Source organism: Coniosporium apollinis (genome assembly GCF_000281105.1).
Source record: "Coniosporium apollinis CBS 100218 chromosome Unknown supercont1.58, whole genome shotgun sequence".
Taxonomy (NCBI): Eukaryota; Fungi; Ascomycota; class Dothideomycetes; genus Coniosporium; species Coniosporium apollinis.
The window spans coordinates 63,743-86,006 of record NW_006913320.1 but is presented as its reverse complement, the minus strand read 5'-3'; the positions used below and the strand labels follow the sequence as shown (position 1 = coordinate 86,006).

General features: G+C 56.0%; 6 protein-coding genes across 6 annotated transcripts; 4 read left to right on the top strand and 2 right to left on the bottom strand.

Annotated features, from left to right (window-relative positions):
- Positions 1 to 1,427: 1,427 nt before the first annotated feature.
- W97_08586 (uncharacterized protein) lies at positions 1,428 to 4,689 on the top strand (the record flags this gene model as incomplete). The annotated part of the gene is made up of 2 exons (XM_007786453.1): positions 1,428 to 3,389; positions 3,523 to 4,689. 2 exons carry the CDS (start codon positions 1,428 to 1,430, stop codon positions 4,687 to 4,689), a joined length of 3,129 nt encoding a protein of 1,042 aa, XP_007784643.1.
- A 1,582-nt stretch (positions 4,690 to 6,271) lies between these two features.
- On the bottom strand, positions 6,272 to 8,260 carry W97_08585 (uncharacterized protein; the record flags this gene model as incomplete). Its single annotated transcript, XM_007786452.1, has 1 exon — positions 6,272 to 8,260. One exon carries the CDS (start codon positions 8,258 to 8,260, stop codon positions 6,272 to 6,274), a length of 1,989 nt encoding a protein of 662 aa, XP_007784642.1.
- Positions 8,261 to 10,559: 2,299 nt separating this feature from the next.
- Positions 10,560 to 11,848, bottom strand: W97_08584 (uncharacterized protein; the record flags this gene model as incomplete). The annotated part of the gene is made up of 2 exons (XM_007786451.1): positions 10,560 to 11,599; positions 11,653 to 11,848. The coding sequence occupies 2 exons, from the start codon at positions 11,846 to 11,848 to the stop codon at positions 10,560 to 10,562; spliced, it is 1,236 nt and encodes a 411-aa protein (XP_007784641.1).
- Positions 11,849 to 12,553: 705 nt separating this feature from the next.
- Positions 12,554 to 13,947, top strand: W97_08583 (galactonate dehydratase; the record flags this gene model as incomplete). The annotated part of the gene is made up of 2 exons (XM_007786450.1): positions 12,554 to 12,767; positions 13,010 to 13,947. The coding sequence occupies 2 exons, from the start codon at positions 12,554 to 12,556 to the stop codon at positions 13,945 to 13,947; spliced, it is 1,152 nt and encodes a 383-aa protein (XP_007784640.1).
- A 3,594-nt stretch (positions 13,948 to 17,541) lies between these two features.
- On the top strand, positions 17,542 to 20,464 carry W97_08582 (uncharacterized protein; the record flags this gene model as incomplete). The annotated part of the gene is made up of 2 exons (XM_007786449.1): positions 17,542 to 17,772; positions 17,837 to 20,464. The coding sequence occupies 2 exons, from the start codon at positions 17,542 to 17,544 to the stop codon at positions 20,462 to 20,464; spliced, it is 2,859 nt and encodes a 952-aa protein (XP_007784639.1).
- A 681-nt stretch (positions 20,465 to 21,145) lies between these two features.
- Positions 21,146 to 22,048, top strand: W97_08581 (uncharacterized protein; the record flags this gene model as incomplete). Its single annotated transcript, XM_007786448.1, has 1 exon — positions 21,146 to 22,048. The coding sequence occupies one exon, from the start codon at positions 21,146 to 21,148 to the stop codon at positions 22,046 to 22,048; it is 903 nt and encodes a 300-aa protein (XP_007784638.1).
- Positions 22,049 to 22,264: the final 216 nt, after the last annotated feature.

The following is a 22,264-nucleotide window of genomic DNA, read 5'->3' as shown; positions in this document are numbered from 1 at the left end:
GGAGCTTGCGGAATGGCGTCGGCGGGAATGGCAAGGCAAATTACTGAGTTACAGCGCCAGACGGCCGCTGAGTTAGCGAAAGGAAAAGCCCGTAACACATTCGACCTGTAATTTAAATACATCAGTTATTACATTGGTTATTCCGCTGATGCGCATCTTTGCTTTGATTCAGGAACGAATAGTTGCAGGCGGTTGAGCTGCGGCTCAGTGAATTCATGTCACGTGCCTGAAGTTGCAGCGTTCGTGATAGCTGGTCACTAACAGAAGCAAGAATCCATGGCTACCTTGATAGAGGCAAAGGCAAGCTGGTGTGGCCATGAACTTTTATTCCCAAAATGTATGAGCCCACGGCGTTCATTTCAGCCTGCCCCGTGCCCTCAAGCCGCACGCCAGAACCTCGAACCATTGGCCACCTCGACGGTTGGAACTTGAGCGGCGCTTAACTAGTTGAAACGGGACAGTTAAAAATAGGTCTCCTGTGTTCAAGATGTCGTTTATTTAACCTCGAATTCTAGCACAATAACTGAACTAGAGCGAAGAAAACTTGGTGGAAGCAGATGTGTAGTATAGTAATAACAGTGCTGTCATAAAACAATGGGATTTTCTACGTGGTTAAGTTGTGCTGTGATGTGATTAATCAGCTCTTCTTTGTCGACGTAGATTAGCGTCCTCGAACCTCGAGTTCCATCCTCCTCTCCTCCATCCTGCTCAGCACGCGCATGAGCATTGGATGCTCCCACGCCTTTGACTTCTCCAAGCCGGCCTTCCCGGGACTATTGCTACCGCCGCGAGGTTTCTACGGCTCTCGTCCTGTCTGTCTCGTCTTCGCACCGCATTGGCTAGCCGACCACTCCTTCAGGCGCTTAATCCGAGATCTGGTATCTCGCCGTATCCGTTTCGATAGCTGCACCAGCTCGATGCCGTACTGCTGAATTTGCGGTATGTCGTTCCTGCCAGCGGTGCATTGCCTTCTGGCGTAACCCCTTTGCATTTGCTTCCGTCCTTTGCTATACGCGCTTGGAGTCCTCGCCGCAAACACTCCCTGTCTTGGAGGAGTCGAGTGTTCCAGCAGTCACTCCGCATTACTCCTCTTTTCGCCGAACGTTATTTCCTTATCCCCCTCCCTCTCGCTCTCTCTATTTCTCGCTTCTACGCTACCACCACAGGGCCTGCCAAAGCCAGCCATGGCGGCCACGCTAGTTGACCAGAGAGCTGACAGTCCTACCCTCAAAAGGTCCTTCCCTCTAGAAACGACGCTTGAAAATTTACCGGATACTAAACGGCTTGAGCCCAGTCCACTACCTACGTCCTTCGCCGCTTCTACTTCTCCACGGACGAGCTGTCAGGTCAATCGGCGACTGAGTCACCAACACAGCCGTAAACGATCGGAAAGAGCAACGAGCATATCAAGCAAGCGCTCTCTGAGCATGCCCGTACAAACAAGCCCACAAACGTCAGATGTGCCGATGCCTTCGTTCATGTCGGCCTTTAGAGGAGATACAAACAGCACGGAATTCGCCGGCTTATCTGATCGTAATGCGACGGCCGCGCGGAGCAATATGCTGAAGAGTTCAGTCGCTGCTGAGACGTATTCGTATTCCCAGAAATCCACGGGCCCATCTTTCGCCGCTTTCCACCAGCCACACAACAGCATATCCACTTCATCCTCAGATTCGTCCGATTCTTCGCCCACTACAGCAAACTCTACAGGTGACGCATCTTCAATGACGGAGCCGTCTCCAGGGCCGTCACCGGAGTCTCCTCAGGTCAAGATCCCTCCGGCGTCATTTTCGGCAGACTTCAGGTCACGCAGCACGGACTCATCACCCACCACGTTCTTCGAACTCCAGCGGCCTACCACACCGGCCAAGAAACCGCGAAACTTGAAGAACCTGGCAGTCAATACCTCAAATCCTTTGACACTCAGCCGTGCCGTGACGACTGCGTCCATTCCACAAGCCGCAAAAGCGGAATCAGCAACGTCCGCACCTGCGTCACCGTCCTTCGTCAAACCACCAACCCCACCGCGACGGCGGCCTACAAACCTTGCGTTGACTATACAAACACCGAGCAACAGCAATGCGCCGATCCGACTCGCCATACCACCAACTCCCTCTTTCGCACGCCCGAATACGCTCCGACACTTTCAGTCATCGCCGTCGCTCCCGCTGTTTTCGCCTAGCGCTGCCCCTAAGGGAGGCATGATGCTGCCACCAGTCCGGCCGAAACCTGCACCGCATGGATTTGCAGAGATACCTATCGAAGACGAGGAAGACTCGGAGCCGAACTTCGACATCCCGCAATCTCGGGAGGAAAAACCAGAATCTTACCCGAACGGTCCAATCTGCATATACGAATCTGGGGTGGATCTGTACTATGAGCCAACTGTCGAAGAAGCTTTGAAATATGATGTCATCATGAACGTAGCGAGCGAAGTGAAGAATCCGTTTACAGTTGCTGTATCCTCAGACCTAAGCGAACTTGCTGCGAGAAGACAAGTCCAACCGCAGCAAGCGGAAGCCATATTTTCCGGCGATCCCGCAGCGTTGAAGCCGTCGACGTTTGACCCTGCTACACTGCAGCAGTCGGCCTCACCCACTACGCCGAAAGCCGCTACAGGTCACGGCCTCCAAGGGACCCAGTCATCTAAGACAACGTCGCCGTCAGATCCCGAGTACATCCACATCCCGTGGGAGCACAACACGGACATTGTTCCGGATTTGTTCAGGCTCGTCAAATTGATTGATGATCGAGTACAGTGTGGTAAACGTGTACTAGTGCACTGTCAGTGTGGGGTCAGCAGATCAGCGAGCCTGATTGTCGCTTACGGGCTATATAAGAACCCGGGCATTAGCGTGCAAGAAGCTTACGATGCTGTCAAGAAGCGAAGCAAGTGGATAGGGCCGAACATGAGCTTGATAATGCAGCTTCAAGAGTTTAGAGACAAGATCGTGAGAACGGAGAGCAACGCCTATGGCGCTCGATTTCCAGGTTCACGCCCGTCAGTTCTGCTGGCTGGGGCATCTCCGGCTGATCGACGAGCTGCTCCGTTCAACAGCAATTCGTCTGATGGATCCCGGACACCGCGAACAGCCCCTTTGCCTCCACCCGATGTCGACTCAACATCACAGCGGGCGAGCACAGGGAACATGCCACTGTCTGCTCATCCGTCGTCAGCTCCACTCAAATCACCATGGTCCCCTGGCGTTCGCCATTCATGGGAGCCGAACTCAAAAAGCTTCGATATCTTGCCTGCTTCGGCTGCTCCGCAGAACACCACGATGGCGTATGTGGATACTAAGGGTCACGTGGTGCCCATGCTCACGCTTCCTTCCGAACCTTCACTTTCTGCTACACATAATGCTACTGATCACAAGGCAGCCGAACAGGTAAGTGTCTCGCTCAATCCCACTTCAGCACTTGAAGGATGCTCGTCTTTGATGAGTAGTAATACCACACAATCTTGGCGATGTTGCAAGCTTTTCGAGAATCGGTCATGCTTGAAAACTAACATGTAAGCAGACGACCCGTGAACACGTGAAACCCGTTCCTTCGAGCTCTGCGGCAGTTTCGAGCATCTCAAGGCAGCTTCCTTTCCGAGAAAAAGGAGAAAGTGCCGACAATGACCGCCACGTAACCGCCGTGTCACGGCCTCCGTTGATGTCGCCACGAACCAGCGAGTTCCATCTAACAGCATTCCAGCAAAAAGAGCAGCCGGAGCCCGACTTTGGGTTACTCTCGCCGCGCGCGACTGAGTTCTCCAATACGCCCTTCCATTTCGCGTTAGATGTGCCCCACGTTCTAGCAGTCAGTCCTGTGCACGAAACATCGCACGTACCAGCCGCAAATCCAGAGCATCATGCACGCCACGACTCAAAGCTACATCCACATCTGAGTGATTACGTCGAGGGGATTGGTCAGGCAGAGAGTAAAACAGACATGCCGCCTCCGCTCGCTTCACCCCGCGCAACTGAATTCCACATGACGCCCTTCCACCAATCCGATCCAGCGGAGGATTTTGGCCTCCTCTCTCCCGGTGCTGGCAGTTTCCCAACAGATGCCTTCAATTTCTTCGCTACGCATAACATCCAAACACCACCTCAAGCACAGCCCCAACCGAAGGACAAGGCCTTGCCTCAGCATCGCCAGACTCATTCGATACTCCATCAAGTCCGGCCGGAACACCAACGCTTTAACTCCATAGCTTCAGTCGCCGAATCGTTCCATACGGCTCCTTCGGCTACACCCTCACCCCCTCAAACGCGACCAAGCAGCTCACTGCAACTGGAAGTATCACCCACGGATCAAGCTGCGGCAAGCGCCCAGGAACTTCCGCCGAAGTCAAATCCACCTTCCAAGCCTGATCAGCTTCGCCTGCAGCCCCTGCAAATGACTACCGAGGCGAACTCATCAAATCGGCCGGAGCCGAATGACAGTCTCGCTTTCGATGCACTCCTATCGCCACGCACAACCGAATTCACACGCAACCCATTCCACGTCGAGCTTTTCACGGCTACCGCGTCTCAGGAGACGATCATTAGAGTCGAGGACTTGAGCAGCGATGTCATGGGAAAGACGGAAGCTGCAGGCGGAAGCGGAGAGGGCCTATTAAGCGATGGGAAAGATCCGAGGAGTCCACCTGTGGCGGGCGGGAGCCCGGTCGTCAGGAACATCTGGGATGTGCTATGAGAGTGTCACCAGTACACCCATTGGACGCATTTGCCCTCTACGCTGCACTGGCTCGTCGGGTACGGGGCATTGAACCCCAACACCATTATGGATGCTGGTGGCGTGTAAGGCGTTTTCACGCCTTGAACACAGTACTATAGCGCTACGACGGCCCTGGGAACAGTGATTAGTGATTGGTAATCGCCACTTTTCCTGCGAGCCGCCTTGCCTTACGATGTGCAGCTGTCCTGCGCTGGACCATCGCTGTCATCTCATTGGACCAGACGGTTCCACATTTGGGGCTAGTACGTTGCAGTACAGCATGGACGATACTGCTTCATCATTATCGCCAGCGCCTCATACAGATCGCGGCGGGGTCCGGATTCGTTCAGGTGGTTGAGGATTATATTCTAGTAGCCGCATGTTCTTGCACCCGTCCTTGTATTTGCGATACATTTAACCCTGTCGCAACTATTGGGATAGTACTGTCTGTGCGCCGTTCCGTCCCACCGTCACACGTAGTAGATGTACGATGTGTGGTGGTCTTAGAAGACATTTGTTATGATTCGCCTGGGCGAGGTCTTGTCACTTTTCCGTCTATCAACGTCGCTTTGGGCATGGCGCGTTTGGAACGGGCGCCGTAGAGCGCCTAATGGCGCCTAAAAGGAGTTCTGGGTCATTGTCAGAACGCTGGCCAGTGGACCAGCGCTGAGTCGGCGTTAGGGGACCGATAGGGGAAAAGGGGAGGTCGGCTTCAGCTAGATTGAAGTGGCCGGGTCAATCTAGTATGCATTCAATTGACTCATGATGCGCTGTGACAATATGATGTGCTGTGTAGTATCAACTGAACTCTTCCGTCTCTCTCATATCGCAATGGCCTTCCCCCTTGTGTAGCCTCTATTCGATACCGACGCTGCAAAGGGGCGGTGAATATGTTAGTCGATTAGAGTACATGGGATGAGCCTTGGAAAGCCAGGGAGCCAGCTAGGCAGTCCACGCCGGGCGTTCTGCGATTTCTGATTGATGAAAGAGTAGGATGCCCCACAGACAGTCTGTCCGGAGTCACTGCAACAGTGATAGCCAGCATCAGTAGAATCGGATTGCTTGCTAGTGTTCTGGGACAAGCAGCCAAGCCTACTACAAGTAGAAACAAGAGGTATCACAACTCATTCTTATGCAGCGGTTGTACGGTTGACACATGGTAGTCCTTGATAGAATCGAATTTCTCGTGTATTGTGGTTGGCTCAAAGGCGCTATAAGACATCCTCCCCCATCGGGATCCGAAAACACAGACCTCCCGAACTGAACACAGCCCATCCAAGATCTCAGAAACGAGTGTCTGTATGTTGCTCCTGCCCTCAACATTGCCGAGATCGGCAAAGGTATGAACATGAAAAGAGAACACCAAAATCAAACCCGAGCATAAAGCCGAGAAAAAAGTCGTAAGTATAGGCAAGAAGTAGCCATTCGACCTCCCCTGCGAAAAAAAAGGAAAAAGGAAAAAGGTCGCACCTTCGTAATAACAGCAAAGTGTACCCGGCAGATTTCCATAGCCCACTCCCGCCCATCAAGCCAAAGGGCAAACGAGACGTATCTCCTTCTCTCAGTAAGCAAACGTCTCACTCCTCCTCACAGCCCCCGGCCTCACCCCCGCCGGCTCATCCCTCCGTCTTGCCGCGTATCTGACATCCCTCTCCCCAATCGGCTGAGCCCAGTTCACCTCCTCAGGCGCATAGCTCGTCGGCTGCTCCCTCTCTCTATCACGTCTACTGCCGCTGCCGTAGGAGTGGAAGCCCGAGTACTGCTCGCCGTACAGCATATGTCCTTCCCTGTGGCCGCTGCTTCTCACCGGGGGGTCGCCGTCAGCGTACTCTTTGCCGTAGCTCGTGTTCCTCCCCATGTGGGGCCGCGGCGCCGTTTCGGGAGCGAAGGCGTAGCTGGCGCTCCTACTCGCTGCTGTGGGCGAGGGCGCCGCGGTCGCGGTCGCATATCGGCTCGTGGGTACACCAGCGGGCGCGGGTGCAGGGACGGTGCGCGCGGTCGACAGCGGTGGTCTCTCTGCTTCTCGAGTGCGCGGGGAGATTGCGTCCGGGGAGTGGTTACGCGGCTGTCCGGGCTCGCGGGTAACGGTACGGTAGCCGCTTTCCTGGGGTTGTATGTGCGGGGAGGTGGGCTTGACGCTCACGCCGCCGCTGGGGTAGGTGTAGTAGGTTGTTTTGCTGGTTGAGCGGTCGAGGGCGGGGCGGGGTGGTTCCTGGGCGTATGGGTAGGCCGTGTCCAGGGCGCCAGGGGAAGATGAGGAGTAACCCGAGTCATGCATTGTTTCCCTGGCGGAGCGCAATTTAGAGGGCTGCGCCGGCTGGGTTACACCGCGGCGACGGGAGGTGTTTGGTGAGGTGGTGCCAGTGGCGGTGACGGGCATAGGCATTGTTTCAGCGCGGCGAATGTCTGGAAAGGTGGGAGGGGAGGGTTGCGCGTGCTCGTCGGGTTGGTATGTCTGAGAGCGCTGGATGCGGGTCCTTAGGGGAGGCACGGCAGCCTTCACTCGCGCTGGGTCGGAGTTGGACTTTTCGAGAGTGGGCCGAGCATTGTACTCCTCCTCCTCTGCTATGACGTCCCGGCGGCGTTCACGCTCGGGCGAGCGACGCCGCGAGGATGGCTTGGGCTGAGCGGAGGAGCGGCGGACATATGCTGGCCGTTCTGATCCACGGCTGGAGCGGACATCATAAGCATATGCGGGTTGCGAAGAGGTCGAGCGGCTCGGCGAAGGGCGTGCATCCTCATAGGAACCTTGTTTGGATCGCTTTATGTAGTCCTCCGCAGTGGATGTTTTCCGCTCAACATCGTTGCCGTAGTAGTCATCGCGGCTACTCCTCCTTTCTGAGCCCCTTCGCGTATCTTGCTGGTATCTGGCCGCGTCTTCGCTCCTCCTGTGATAGTCGTTTTCGAAGTTTGCTCGCCCATCTGAATCATCACTGTACGCGGATGCAGATTCCGTTTTCCGCACGCGTTCTCTTCGCACCTCTCGGTCTCTCATCCTCGTGCGCTCTGCTCTGTCGGTCTTGTCGCTTTCTTTTTCCCGCGTATTGACTCTGATCGGTTCGCGATCAGTCCTCGCAGCGGGTCGTCGCCCATACGACGGCTCGTATCCGTCGTACTTCCTCGACGAAGTCCGCGACTGCTCGTATCTTTCATCATCGTACTCCCGCGGTCTCCTCTCCTCGACAACCCTTGCCGGACCTTGCGCCGTGTACGTCGCACCGCCAGGTGTGCGCATGTCATACGCCGCGGTCCTCACTTCCACCCTCGGTCCGCTCCCGGACCCCGACCTCTCCATCGCTTCCCTCCTCAACTCCGCTAACCGCACCTGCGAGTTATACCGCTCGCGTCTATCATCGTCAACAAGAATCTCGTACGCCTGCTGGATTTTATGAAACTCGTCGGCGGCCCTTGCCTTAAGCGTTTCGTCGGCTACTTTGTCTGGGTGGCACTTGAGGACTAGTCTCCGGTAGGCGCTCTTGATGGCTGGAGTGTCGGCAGACCTGGGAACGCCGAGCGCTGCGTAGGGGTCTGGTGGTAAGGGCGAGGCCATGGTCGGGCTTATGTGAGTGGAAGTGAGGTCTGCGTGATGCGAGCGATCTCGCGGTCCAGCGTGTGAGGCGTAGTGGAGGATAGAGGCGACCGTGGTTTCACGAGGACGGCCGGGGTTGATGGTTTAAGTAAATGACCGAGAGAAGTGCTAGAGCGCAAAGCGCATCGAGAGAGAGGCGATAGACGCGCAGGCAGGCGTGGCTTGCGCAAGCTTCAACCCTTCAACCAACAACGGGACTAGCGGCGAGAAGCGACTGTCTGGCGTCTGTGTTGGTTCGTGCGATGGTCGCCCCAGTGTAAAGAGTGGCTTGGTCGGAATGGCGTGGGCAGAAGATGTTGATATGGCGTCGATGGTTGTTGGCAGGCTCAGGTTTCTCAGGTTCCTAGCTTCTTCCAGGGACGCTCGGCGAATCGGTTCTTTTGCTCCGCTTCCGTCGCCGTCAAGCCGCTCAACCTATCCCGAAGCGAAAACGAGTGCTGAAAGGCAAACCGTAAAAGGCCGCGATCAGCACCTAATCACCTAATCACCGTCGACGGCTGAGGTAAGCTGGAGAGAGATGTCCGGCGAAAGCGATGGTGCGAGGTGGAATGCACAAGACAAAAGGCGTGTTGTCGTAGTATTTGCCGTGTGCTTGGGAGCGGTGTACTTTGAAGCAACGTCACCGCTGCACCGAGTCGCCTTAATAACCGTCGTGCCGTCTCAAGAATCTCACAAGCGCCCGGCCGTTAGGAAGCGTGACATGTCCGATGCCGTGCGAGGGGAATGCAAGAATATCGCACGAGGCAGACGAGGCAGCGCAGCCCTGTCTTGAGGAGAGGTACTCAGGACTTCCTTCGCGAGGGGCGGCTCGGACAGAGAGGGACAACTTTAGAGCACAGCTCAAGGCGAATGGCGCTGGCTGGGGAACAAAGTTCAAGGCCGGAAAGAGAGAGAGAGATTCTGCAGCCGTCGTCACCGTCCGGATCACTACTGGGCGTTCGATCTGGTCTAGCGAGCGATTTGTATGCAGGACTGGGTTAGTCGTGGCAGTGAGTGGTTTACCATCGCGGAGACTGGAGAACAAGCAGCTGGGGTGGAGTGCTGCACCACGAATCGCGACAACGGCTGTTTGGTGGGCCGCATCTGCACCAGACGGCGGCTATGAAACACTTAACGATTGGGGGAACTGGCCTCAGCACATGCTGACATGCTGCCAACACGATTCAGCCAGCTGACGAGCATGCTTAGATGCTGGCTTAGCGTAGGACGCTTCCGTCATCACGAGCTCTGGCATGTTGGAAGCGTCGAGAGGCCGGAAAGACAGTGGCCCAAAGCCCCGACCGTTGGATATCTGCAACAGGGTGCCGAAGCGCTGAGGCCCCTCGTCACACCACAGCGACCTGGGAAGCTTCGATGCAGCCACGCTGTGACAGGGCGCACAAGTTCAAGATGGCGCCGGTTGCCTTGTGCCTCGTGTCGAGATTTTGATGCTATCTAGATTGGTGTCTCCATCCCCGCAATTCTACACCATAGAGTAAAGTGGAAGGTAGGCAGGCTGGGGAAGAAAGAAAAAGAGGTCGCCTGCTTTTCTGCCTCTTCCTCCGTTACGGATCCGCTCAACCACTCACACGCTCCGTCCCGTCCCGAGCTCGTCAACCCGGCGGTGGTGTCAAGGGCCCGTTGTGTTGGGCGGTCCTGTCATCACCAGGGTCTGCTTCCGTCCTCTCCTCAATCATCAAGGAGGACAAAAAACCAGGCCCCGGGAGCAAGGCAGGACTTCAGCGGCAAGCAATCCAATGGGTTGAGCACTTTTGCAAGGCATTCCAGCCCCGTCAGAGTGCGGGGTAACCATCGTGGACAGTGGAGCGGGAACGCAGGGATTCAGTGGATAGCCGCCAGGTCCGCCCGCTCAGGCACCAATCTGATGGAACGCCTAACGCGCTTGTGGCGCACGTCTAAGCTGTCGTACGTGTGTGATTGTGATAAGTCGAGCTGTGGGCTGGCAGAGACTGTCGAATAGGGTATGCTCGGTGCTGTATGTACTCCAAGAGTGCGTGTTACCTACCGGAAGCACGAGTGGGGATGCAGTAGTGCCTAGGGCAGCAAGGGATGACGGTGCCAGGCAAGGCTGCGGCTCAACTGGCGAAGGAGAACAGCAGTCGACGAGAAGAAGTAGAGCAGACTGCTCTCTGACCGAAGGCAATGATTAGCTACGCATAGGAGATCGGCATGCCTATAAGACAGCTTTACTAAGGTGATATGACGAGACCAAGAGCGAATGATTGAGTTCGCCAGCGCCCTCCGCTTCGGAAGCGTCTTGCTAGGTCTCCTGCCACACTGGCAGATCAATGTCAACGATAATAGGCTTGTTAAGAAACTTGGTGCCAACAGTACCCCAGCTCCTCGCCTTGATCGCAGCATTAACCACGCAAGTTTCTCTTCGGCCCATTCGACCTTCAAGAGCTGCTGCATCGTGATCGTCCAGCCGTGAGAGTCCTTCGTCCGACTCAGTCCAACCCTTTTCAGCGGCAGATCGTTCAGCTAGACCCCGTAACGTGCTGTGCTTCCGTCGCCGATGGAGATGAGCACGCACGTGATGCGTATCAGGGTCGGCTTTCATAAGCGCAGCGATGTCGTCAGGAACTGGCGTTGACTGCTCTGGGCTGGATGGAGAGAAAGAGGCCCGATTGTTTAAGGAGAGCTGATCAACCGGGCTGTCGTAACTGTCAAGCGGCTCCCTACTCTTTATCGTAAGATCCACTAGAGATTGCTTGTTACTCCCAAGTCCGGGGTCCGTCCAAATCTCTGTTGATTCCTCCATGTACCTGACCTGCGGCATATCCAGACTCCACCGTATGCGCTCCGCACCGCGGCCCTCGTGCATATGACCGCAGACAGCCAGTTTCGGCCGGACCCGCCAAAGCGCCCTTCGGAGAGCCTCACAGCCAGCTCTTCCGCTGTTCACGTAGGTACTGTCACAGTGGTTCTTGGGCGGCGTATGCGTAATCACGATGTCGGTGTCTAGGGGTATGGCGTCCCAGAGTTTAACGGCCTGCTCGGATCGGTGCTCGGGAATGGCTTCCCAGATTTTCGTCGCTTTCTCGCCTTCGTACTGGAATGCCCATTTACCATGGCCCGTGGGCAGCTTTGGCGACCAGGGACTGCCAAAAACCTTGAATCGGGTGTATGATCCATCGGCTGAGGTAAGTTGTACGGTAGCTGACTCATGGTTTAGGTAGGTTATGGTAGGGGATTCAGCCAGCAGTCTCAGACACTCCTCGGGATTTTGTACGTTTTGAGGATGGGTATAGGCGCCATGTTCGCGGTAGAAATCTGAGTCGAGGGTGATGTCGTGATTGCCTGGCGGGATGTGTTAGGAGGAGCCCTCTGGTAAGCAGATAGGAAGCTTGCACTACCAGCAATGACAATCTTAGCCTGGAAGTCCGCGTTCTCAAGCCAACCGACAATCTTGCGGAGCTCAGGAATGCTTCCGTGGTTCGTCAGGTCTCCAGCGTGTATAAGGACGTCTCCCTTAGGTAGTTTAGGAGTTTGGTTGTGAGTGTCGGATACGCAGACAATCCGAACCTTCCGGTGCTGAGGCCGGCTCATGCTTACGAGGGAGATTACGAGACATAGCTGAGAATGCGAGATCAACTGAGCTGATGTACAATTGTGGAAGCTACTACTGAGTCACGCACGAGCTGAGGTCGAAGAGCTGTAGCATCAAACTGAGGATGCCTGCCATGGTCACGTGGATATATCAATATTACGAACTTAGCAAATCGAACAATGCGTAAGTCTCGCGAGTGGAGTTTGATGTCACTATCGAGCTCAGAAGAATCATCGGAGATTCAGGAAGTACCTTGTCGTATTTGTGGTTGGCACTGTTTCTGACGCCAACCACCGCTCCTTCACGTGTGGTTATTACGCTCAGCTCCGCGCTCAGTCGGTCTGCGACGTTCTACGGAAAGGGCCAGTATTGCCTTTTTAGGAACCCCCCCATGCTTCGCCCGTCGTCTCTGTATACTATCTTCTTCGTCTTCAACCGCGACCGCGTAACTGAATACAGGCGCTGAAGACGTCCCTCGTTGCGCAGATCTTTGATGAGTCCAACGTTCAAGTCTCGGAAGTATACAGCCCTCCACTCGGTGATCGCTTCAATGACTCCCGATGAAGATCAGAGGTCCGAAGATGCTGTTGCTGCGATGCGGGGACTTCGTAACGCTCTCCCCTTTGTGAAGCTTCATTCTTCCAGTGATTTGCGTCACTCGTCTCTCAATCTATCGTTTCGCTTTTCCAGAATCGCTTCCAAACATGAGTAAGATCAAGAGTATCGAGTACTTCCGGGTAATGCCCCGCTGGCTATTTGTGAAAATCTGTGATGAGGCCGGCAACTACGGATGGGGAGAATCCACCTTGGAAGGGCATACAGAAGCCGTCGAAGGCTGCCTTGATGCGTTGATCAAGCGGTTTATGGGCTATGAAGCCGATGACATCGAGCACATCTGGCAGTCCGCGTGGAGACTTGGTAAGCTGCTAGCTCGCCTGAACTATATAAATAGAGCATCAAAGATCACCATACTCGGCAGAGTGCTAAGCGGAATGCCTTACATACGCCCAAATGTCTCGCATAACCCCTCTTTGGCCTGAAGGGTGATTACTGTTCGGTACAAATTTGAGCGGACTCCAAGGTTCTTTCGCCATCAGTAGAGGACTTGATCCTATACAGACTGATGAATACCTGGATCGGAGATGAGCTGATAGTGGTAGGTTTCTACCGCGGCGGTCCAGTCTTCATGTCCGCCATCTCAGGCATCGACATCGCCCTCTGGGATCTCAAAGCCCGCCGTCTCGCCGTCCCCCTCTACCAACTCCTCGGCGGCAAAGTTCGCAACAAAGTCCAAGTCTACGCCTGGATTGGCGGCGACCGGCCCGCCGACGTCGAATCCGCCGCAAAAGCGCGCCTCGCGCAAGGCTTCAAAGCCGTCAAGATGAACGCCACCGAGGACATCGGCTGGCTCGACTCGCCCAGTTCTCTCGAATCCTCCGTCGAGCGCCTCAAGAAAGTCAAGGCCCTGAGTATGGACGCTGCGCTTGATTTTCATGGCAGACTGCACAAGCCGATGGCGAAGCAGCTTGCCAAGGCGCTCGAACCGCATCATCCGCTCTTCATCGAGGAACCCCTGCTCTCAGAGCACCCGGAGGGGATCAAGCAGATCTCCAAACTCACGACCTGCCCAATCGCGCTCGGCGAGCGCCTTTACAGCCGATGGGACGTGAAGCGGTACCTCGAAGACGCTTCTGTAGACGTGCTGCAGCCGGACGTCTCTCACTGCGGCGGCATCTCTGAGCTCAAGAAGATCGCGGCCATGGCTGAGGCGTATGATGTTGCGATCGCGCCGCATTGCCCGCTGGGCCCGATTGCGCTGGCGGCGTGCTTGCATGTTGGGCTCTCGACGCCGAATCATGTTATCCAGGAGATGTCGTTGGGGATTCACTATAATGTCGAAGCTGGGGATTATGATCTTCATAGCTACGTGCATAATCCAAGCGCTTTTGATGTCAGAGACGGACATGTCGACATTTTGACGGGCCCCGGTCTGGGGATCGAAGTCAATGAAGAGGAGGTGAGGAGAGTTGCGAAGACTGCGACGTCCTGGCCGCTTCAGGGGTTCGTTGGTAAGGATGGCGGGATTCGAGAGTGGTGAGAGCACAATGTGGAATTTGAAAATGTACGAAAGCCACGTGAGCATACGAAGGGTCTGCGTACAGCTGATCCGTATATTCTTGAAATATCCCCCTCGGCTCATGTTCCACTGCGCCACTAGGTACTAATCCCAAGCTGTCTTCAAGGAAGTCCACTCGCTACCGCATACCCCCGCCGTTGCTCACGACTTCTCTTCCGTTGCCCGTTTCAGCGAACGACGTCGCACTGTTCCCTTGTCCGCTTGGCGCAGGACGAAAGTGTATCATGCTGTCGTACCCCAATAGGAAGCTTATGCTATCCACTCCTCCGCTCTCCACCACCTGGCCCGCCGCTCGACTCTACAAGCCCTCAGCCACTCGATCGTCCGTTTCGTTTCCCCAATCCCACATCCGAAAGTGCGGGTTGAATGATGCATTGATGCTGCTATCGTTGTTTGCACTGCTGCTGCTGCTGCTGCTGCTGTTTCTAGGAGAAGCTGAACAACAGGAAAGCCGTACATAGCGCGCTCGCTGGACTGCGACGGCTGGCACATCTGTCCCAGCGATGAGCTGGAGGGAAGGTGGAGCTGATTTAGTGGTGCCCCAAGAACGTGGCAGTGCATGGGGTACATGAGTTCGTTTCCCCGGCAGTGTAATGAGCTTACGGCAGTGGATAGTACGGTCATATAGAGGAAGTCAAGGGGATTGATAGCGGATGAATGTTTTCTGGTGGATTCTACTTAATCTGTCATCCCGTGGTGTTCAGGGGGCGGAGCTGACAGGCGGCGGATGTGACATGTACACCAGCATGTTGGAAAACGAAATTGGTAGCAGCGATGGTGAATGAACAATTATTTCGCTGCCGAAGGACACGACTAAAGGCGCTGTGTGGGGAAGAACAATTGACGGACTTGGAGTTGAAGCTCACAGGGACTAGCAGACATATTAGGAGCTCCAGAGCATAGACGAGGCATTGTATACTCCAAACATATTTCGGTCACTCCTACGAAGGAGGGGCGTTAACTGAAGAAGCGACGGCCGCTTGACCACCCTCCAATGTCATCAAGAAATATTAACAGCCAGTTTATGTAATTTAAATCTACACCTCCTACTCACTGAAGATATATCTAGTGTGCCAGCCCACCTCTGCAAACGCCTCAATACTGTGTTAAGAAGCCTTGTGGTCGCGCGCCATTAAGCGACCGCTTCCTCGATAAATACCCCGTCCTTCGTAGTGTCCGGCCACAAGCTAGTGGAAGCATAAGCGAACGGTGTACGGGACCAGTGTAGTCACGACATTCAGCAGAGTGGCTATTGGGTAATGAGAGAGAGATAGCGTTGATGATTATGTAGGATGTAGGTGGCTGTTTATCCACCCAGCAGATAGCTACATGTAGAAATCAAGAGGAGTGTAACGCCGATCTTCATCGCACAGCAGACCTGCCGCTTACAAGTTGAAGAGGATATCTTTCGCCATGAACCCTTCGTTAGACACGCCCAAATACCCAGTCATAAGGTGTGAAAACTTCTGCAAGGCTCCCATGTTATCTCGACTGCTCCAGCGAAGGTACGTTTCAGGAGCAGCAAGATGTAGGCAGGGCACTTGTTACGATCGGTGTGGTCCAGATAAGCATGAAGCACATCGGGGATGTCCGCAGCCCCCATACCCCCTGAGCCCGCAAGGGTTGCGTGAGGTACTCCCCCATGTTTGCCCGCATTGGCAGCACGTCCAGGGTGTGGAGCTCGGAACCATAGCGGGCTTGGGTGTATGAGTTATTACATTGCCGGGGTTCGGTCGCCAAGGTGGAGTTCCGGACGGAGACGGAGTCCGAGAGGTAGTCACTGGGGGACGCCAAGTAAGGGGCTCAGTTGGAGATCCATGGCGACCGCGCATTGTACGCGTAACGCCTGTTATGTTAGGAGGCCAAGGGCCAACTACCGGGTCGGCCCATTGGAGAGGCTGAATGGGAGTCCAAGTGGGGGCTTCAGAGCGACTGGGAACGTGAGCCTCGGCGGACGGCTGAGCAGGAGGCTGGAGAGCAGTCTGTACGGGAAAAGGAGGATCCTGATAGGGTAATTGGAGAGGTTGCTGTCCGGGCTGTGTGGGGCGGGTGGCTGGAGGATTGCGGCAGTCGTCGCATTGATAGCGAGGTCTCCAATAGGTTAGAAAATAGTCGCAGCTGATGCTACTGCAGGCGGTGTGTTGGTCATCGTCATCGGTGAGGTAGCCGCATTTACAGCACTTCCAGCGTTGGTTCGGCATGATGGTATTGGGGCGCTGCTAGAACTGGTCCAGATAGAGTACCCAAGTCGGGTTGAAGTTGGACTTAGCTAGTCTTGGCGACCGTCTGAATCTGTTGGTTGTTAATTGTATCTACTTCGGTGTCTTGGTTATGGAAGAGGCACCCGGCAGGAGAGGGAGAGAGCATAAATAGGCAGCGTTTGGGAAGGACCCAGAGGCCGACGCACGGGGGCCATGTCACATAAACCAGTCAATACGGGAATGACAAGATGAAAGCGTGTTGAACGTGATCGCTAAGGCGCTGTTCACCAACGACTGCGACCTGTAGTTGGACATTTGACAAGGAACAGATAGGCAAAGACCTTGGTGCAGTCAGCTGTATACACAGTGAATGCCGTTTGACGCCGTCACAATCGCCAAACAAAACGCTCAGAATATCAATGACAGCGATGGACTACTCCTAAACATGAGGTGAAGGGCTTAGATGGAGTCATAAGAGTATCCGGAAGCTTTGAGAGAAAGAAAAGAGCATCGACTGGCGGCCTTGATAGAAGTCACAATTTGATAAAACAGGAATCGAGCACGCAGTAGCGTGACTGTGAAAGGTGGTGGACGAACAGGAATTATCATAGTCAACTCCATCACCTTCACACACCGCTGCTTATATCTTCTACCACGTGAGGTCAGTAGCTATGCTCTCTTGTTGGCCGCGTTCGACCGCCCTTCAAGGTAGCTCTTCCAAGATTGTCACGAAATGTTCGCCTTGAGCCTATTGTCCCCTTGTTGCCTGCTCCAGGATCCGAGTGAGCAGCACGTCCATAGTTGGGCCTTTGCACACGTCTTTGATAAGACATCAAGCTCTTCTTTCCAAGACTCAATAATGGACAGATGCACCTCCTTCAGCTGCTTACTGTCAATCCGTGTCTACAGTCCAGCCTTACGGCTAGGCTGGCGCAGAAACTGGTCTGAGGCGCAGGATGACGGGGCTTACTTCTCGCTGTAGGAAGGAGATGTGGTTTTAGATGCAGGATGAGTGGATGGCTTAACAACCGAAATTACTACGAGTTGTCGGCGGTGAGTAGGAAGTGAAGGGAGCTGTGCCGTTCAGCGGATGAAGTTATCGACACGAGTCAAACTACGGTCACAGTGTTCATGGTGGTCATATGTAAGTTTCCTGAGGCTGAAGCCGTGATGCCATGCAGGCTGTCTGCAGGTGTGATGTGTGCTGTGTGATGGCAACATGGGCATTGAGCGAACCAGCGTTTGAGTTCGGCTGGGCGTCAGGTACACACGCACGCACGAATCGCCAAGTCGCCGTCGCCGTCGCCCTCGCGCATCCGTTGAGCGGGACTTGAAGAGACCATAGCTAGTTTGTATGTCGTCAAACTTCTACCTGAGAGATAAACCACAAGAGGAGAAGCGAATGGTGTTAGAGAAGTTCGGTACCGGGGCCAGCGTCCACCAAAGGACGGCGAAATCGAACAAGGATGCCAGCGTCAGCACTTCCACACCACTTTCACCTCCTCCACCAGACTCCATCGTCCAGCACTTCTTGTCACGCAGAAAACGCGTCGAATTCATACAATCCCATCCCGTCCAGCCCAACGTCACGTCCGAGGATAGAGAATCCTCCCCTCCCACAGCAAGTCTCTGTCGCGACAAATAACCAGTCGGGAGCAGCACGCCACCATCTACAGAGCCTCCCAGCAATCTCTCGCACGCCCATCGAGTGCAAACGCCCCAAAAATCCCCCCACGACTGGTACCGGCCGCGTCACGCACTTGGTTTCATCCTCCACCAACACAACACCCGGCCCCGCATCGTCACAGGCGGGTTCCTACTTCACGCTTCAGCCTGCCGCCTCGGGCGTCGAAACGCGCTCTCCAGCCAACAGACTACCGCCAGCATCGAAAAGCAGCCATGGAATAGACACCTCATACGGACCGCCGATCGCGCTCATTACAAGAGGATCCTTCAATAAGGAAGTTGCGCGAATGGTGCACACTCCAGGCGATTACGAGGATGAACAGCAGGACTTGATTCATCCAGGATACACAGCCCCGGTGAACCTTCGGCTGCAGAGGAGCAACAGTTTGGTGGCGCAAGATAGCGCGGGTGTGAGCAACACTGGACGGAAGAGGCAGGATAGCGGAGCGTCGAACCGATCAGCACCTCGCGCGTCAAGTCGGCAAGGTCACGGTTCTGTATGCTCAAAAAATACCATGGCCCTACAGCACGAGCACGGCGCCGCCGAGGCCGACTTTGGCCTTGAACAGGGCGAGATGAACGGAAGCGCAGATACAGCAAGCCAGGGAGACTACCCACAAGATGCCCTTGATCATGAAGGCGATCGCTCCGGCCAAGGTAGCGAGGATCTCTTTCTTAATATTGCGGAGAGCCCCCGCCATCGGAGCGAAGAAGATGGTACGTACGGGATTGAGCGTAGAAGGTCCCGGCGGACGCGAGCATCACAACGCCAAGTATTGCCCAGCAACTCGCTCTCTTCACAAGTGGACAATCCAGTGCCGGGTGGGCTCGCATCTAAATCTACTGTATCAACGCTTCCGGCGCATTATAGGGGATTCTCCCGAAGATTATCGCCAGCTGCGGAACCGCGGTCACTGCAGGACCTGTCCCCAATGTCACCCCCAGAATCTTCGGACGCCGCCGGCGACCACTACCCCGGTCTCTCCCCTCACTCTTCCTTTTCATCCGCTCTTGCACCCGAAGCATCAGAACGGAGCAGGCACCGACCACCTCACAACGACCAGCAACCGTATCGAAGCCACACCCATCGCCCTTCGAACCTGCATTACTCTCGAGAACTCGATCCCGGTTTCTACGCCAATACTCCACCTTCTGCAGTTTCCAACGCTCACCGAACCCACTCCCGCGCAGACGGCGCATCCTCCGCTGGCTCGTCCGCTGCTCCGACGACAGTTTGGGACGAGGTTGAAGACCTCAAGTCCCGCATCGCTAGGCTCGAATTGACGCGCAACATTCCAACAAACGCAGTCATCTCCAACGGCTCGGCAGACCGTCCGCGCACCGCCACCACAACCGTGACGACCATTTCGTCTTCGCCCAAACAACTCCGCAAACCAAGCGCCAGTGGTTCAGATACCCCTATCGGCGGGCGGTTGGGCGCAGAGCTCCATCCCACCTTGCACACAGCGTTAGCCAAATGCAAGAACCAGTTGAACCCGTCACTATACCGGTCGCTCGCGGCCGCAGCATCCGATGCGCTGGAGCTGGCCGCTTTAACCGGAGGACCTCAGGGAACGGCCTTTACAGCGGCGAGCATGATCAACAGCGTAGCGGCTGCGGATAGACAGGTCAGACGGAAAGCAGACAACGTTTGCCGCAGTCTGACCGAAGTGTGTATTGCCCTGTGCGACGCCAAGTCCATCTCCACCGATTCTGCACCACCAACCACGATGCTGCCAGCAAACCTTGCAGCAAACCTCGCGATCCGACGCGCAAGCCTCCAACAAAACGGCACCGCCTCAGCCCTAAGCAGAAGCACCCGTGCCTCCACCGAACCCCCCGAGCGTAGCACCCCCAGTAGGGCACTCAACCGCATCGAAGCCCGCCGAAGCAGTCTCCTAGGCCTAAACGGCACCTCCTCCACCTCAACCTCCGACTCCACCTCCCGAGAAACCGAAACTATCCAGGACTCCATCGAAGACACCGGCTCCGTGACGCCCAAAACCGCGTCCCGCTCCACACACCCGCCCATCAGTGCCGCGAGGGCAGGAACTTCGCTCCTGCATACGCGCCGCACGCATGGAGCCTCGGGAGGCGCAGAAGACGACACGGAGCGCGCGCGGCCGCTGTCGAGAGCCATGACGGAGATCGAGCCGCTGCCCGGTGACAGGGGCGCACGGCTCAGCGTCGGCAGTGGGGGGCACGCACAGCGCCTCTCGCTGTCCCGTGACTTCGCGGCGAAACACGCGTCGGACTCGCTGCATACGCAGCCGTACTCCTCGCCTCTCGCGCACGCGTCGTCGCTGAGAAGGACCTCGAGACACGATGGCCAGGGTAGCCATGTACCGGGCTTGGCGTTAAGAGGTGCGGTACTGGATGGGAGTCGACGATATGGCGCTAGAAGGACGCCGGAGAGGGGTTTGGCGCCTGAAGCAGCAAGCAGCGGGGGCGAGGCGAGACAGCGCGTCGTGAGTCTGGGACTCGATGTTGCGGGTAAGGGGGCCGACGAGCTGGGGCGAAGGAGGAGTTTGGGACGGAGGGTTAGGCAGAGCACGCCTGGGGCTACTGCTGTGGGTGTTAGGGGGGAGTAAGTCGGATTGAGATTCGGAGGGACTGCCGTGCTGGCTGGAGCGGCTATAGCTTGAAGAGATGTGCATTACGTTCTGGAGCATATACTAGATATTGTGCTAGGGCGGTGTTCTTTCGCTGGGCCCAAGGGACGAGACCTACGCTCGTGTGCGCGGAGCGTAGGATATTGCATCTGGGCAGCATCGCCGAGGGCGGATGGCAGGGCGGTAGCATCGTATATATGGTATCTGCTCCTGGGGATTACACACATGCTGCTTCATCGTGCTCTGTCTAGATGTACAAGTTTGTGTGAGTATGCTGGCGCCGAGCCCTCATATTAGCACTCTGTGTTGCTAGCAATCTCGCTGTCAGGATCTTGGAAAGAGGCTGCGCTTCTCTGCAATGGACAAAAGTCCTTTGTAGGGGTGATCCTGCGCTAGCGCCAGTGCTGAAGCCCGGACATCTGCCAACGGCCAATGCCCACGCTGCGTTGACGTCAATCCCAGGAGAGCCGCAGCCGCCTGTGCCTTGTTGCCCTGGCAGACTCAACATCCTTGCAGGGGCATCAAACATCCGCATCCCCTTCGGAGCAGTCTTCTCGATGAGGTCCTCACGACCAGCATCCGCCTACCTCACGCCCGCCCCCGACATCACCTAACCAGCTCCCTATCCCTCTCCCTCTCCTCCTCCCCCTCCCCACAATAATGGTCCACCTCTCCACGCCCGCCAAAGACACCGGCGTCTTCAGCACCGAGGAAGTCCATCCCCCCGATGGCACCGCCCAAGTCCTCTCCCGCGTAATCGCCTTCCCACGCAACCACTACACGCGCGCCCCCAACGTCGCCGCAGGCTTCAAGCAGCTGCACCTTTCGCGCGCCGGGCCCCTGCGCGCCAACCTCGTCGGCTCCGACATCACCAAAGACAGCTTCACCGTCACCGTCGAGACGTGGGGCGACGGCATCCTCTACAGCGCGACGGGGACCTGGATCGAACACAAAGCCGGGGCGAGGGACTGTCATTTCGGGCAGTTCGATACCGCCGAGGTGCACCCCGATGCGACGGCCACGCCGCAGGAAGTCGAGGCGCGCATCCAGTTTCCCGCCGACGTGGGAAGGTGGAAGTCGCACCAGCGCCCGCCGCATGTGGTGTGTTGGCTCAACCGGCTGGACCTGGCGTGCGAGCCTGGCCGGAATTTCAGGATCGCGGCGCACGCGACACGCATTGGTGAGCAGGGCTTCACGGCGCATTTGGACACGTGGGGGAACACGCGCATGGCTGGCGCGGCCATGTGTTGGATTGCGTTCCCACGGGGCAAGAAGGGCGTCGCGACGGGGTCGTTTTCAACTTCCGACGTGCGGCTGTGGAGCAAGCCGTGGGCGGAGAATAGCGGGACGATTAAATTCGCGGATGCGGGACAGCGGTTTGGCGTCGTCCCGACGGTGCTCGTCGCGTTGAACGGGTTCGATATCAGGGGGGATGCGGATTTGAGAGTTAAGGTGTATGTGGATGAGGTTACGAAGGAGGGTTTCAGGTGGCATTTGAATACGTGGGGGGATACGACGCTTTATTCGGCGAGCGCTAGTTGGATTGCGCTCGGGTTTGAGTGAAGAGATGGGGGACGATGGAATTGGAGAGCAAAGAGTGTGCGCTTCTCGGGGCTTCTATGAGTGGGAAGACGACGGGCGACCCCGAGCTGAGCGATTGCTTCTCGACTGGAGCCGAAGCCGCCGACTGGTTGTCAGAGGCACATCTGGGACCTACTCCTGTGCTGCGGTTGTCGGTATCCCCATGCGTCGCTTTCACAGTTCTGGGCGACAAACGAC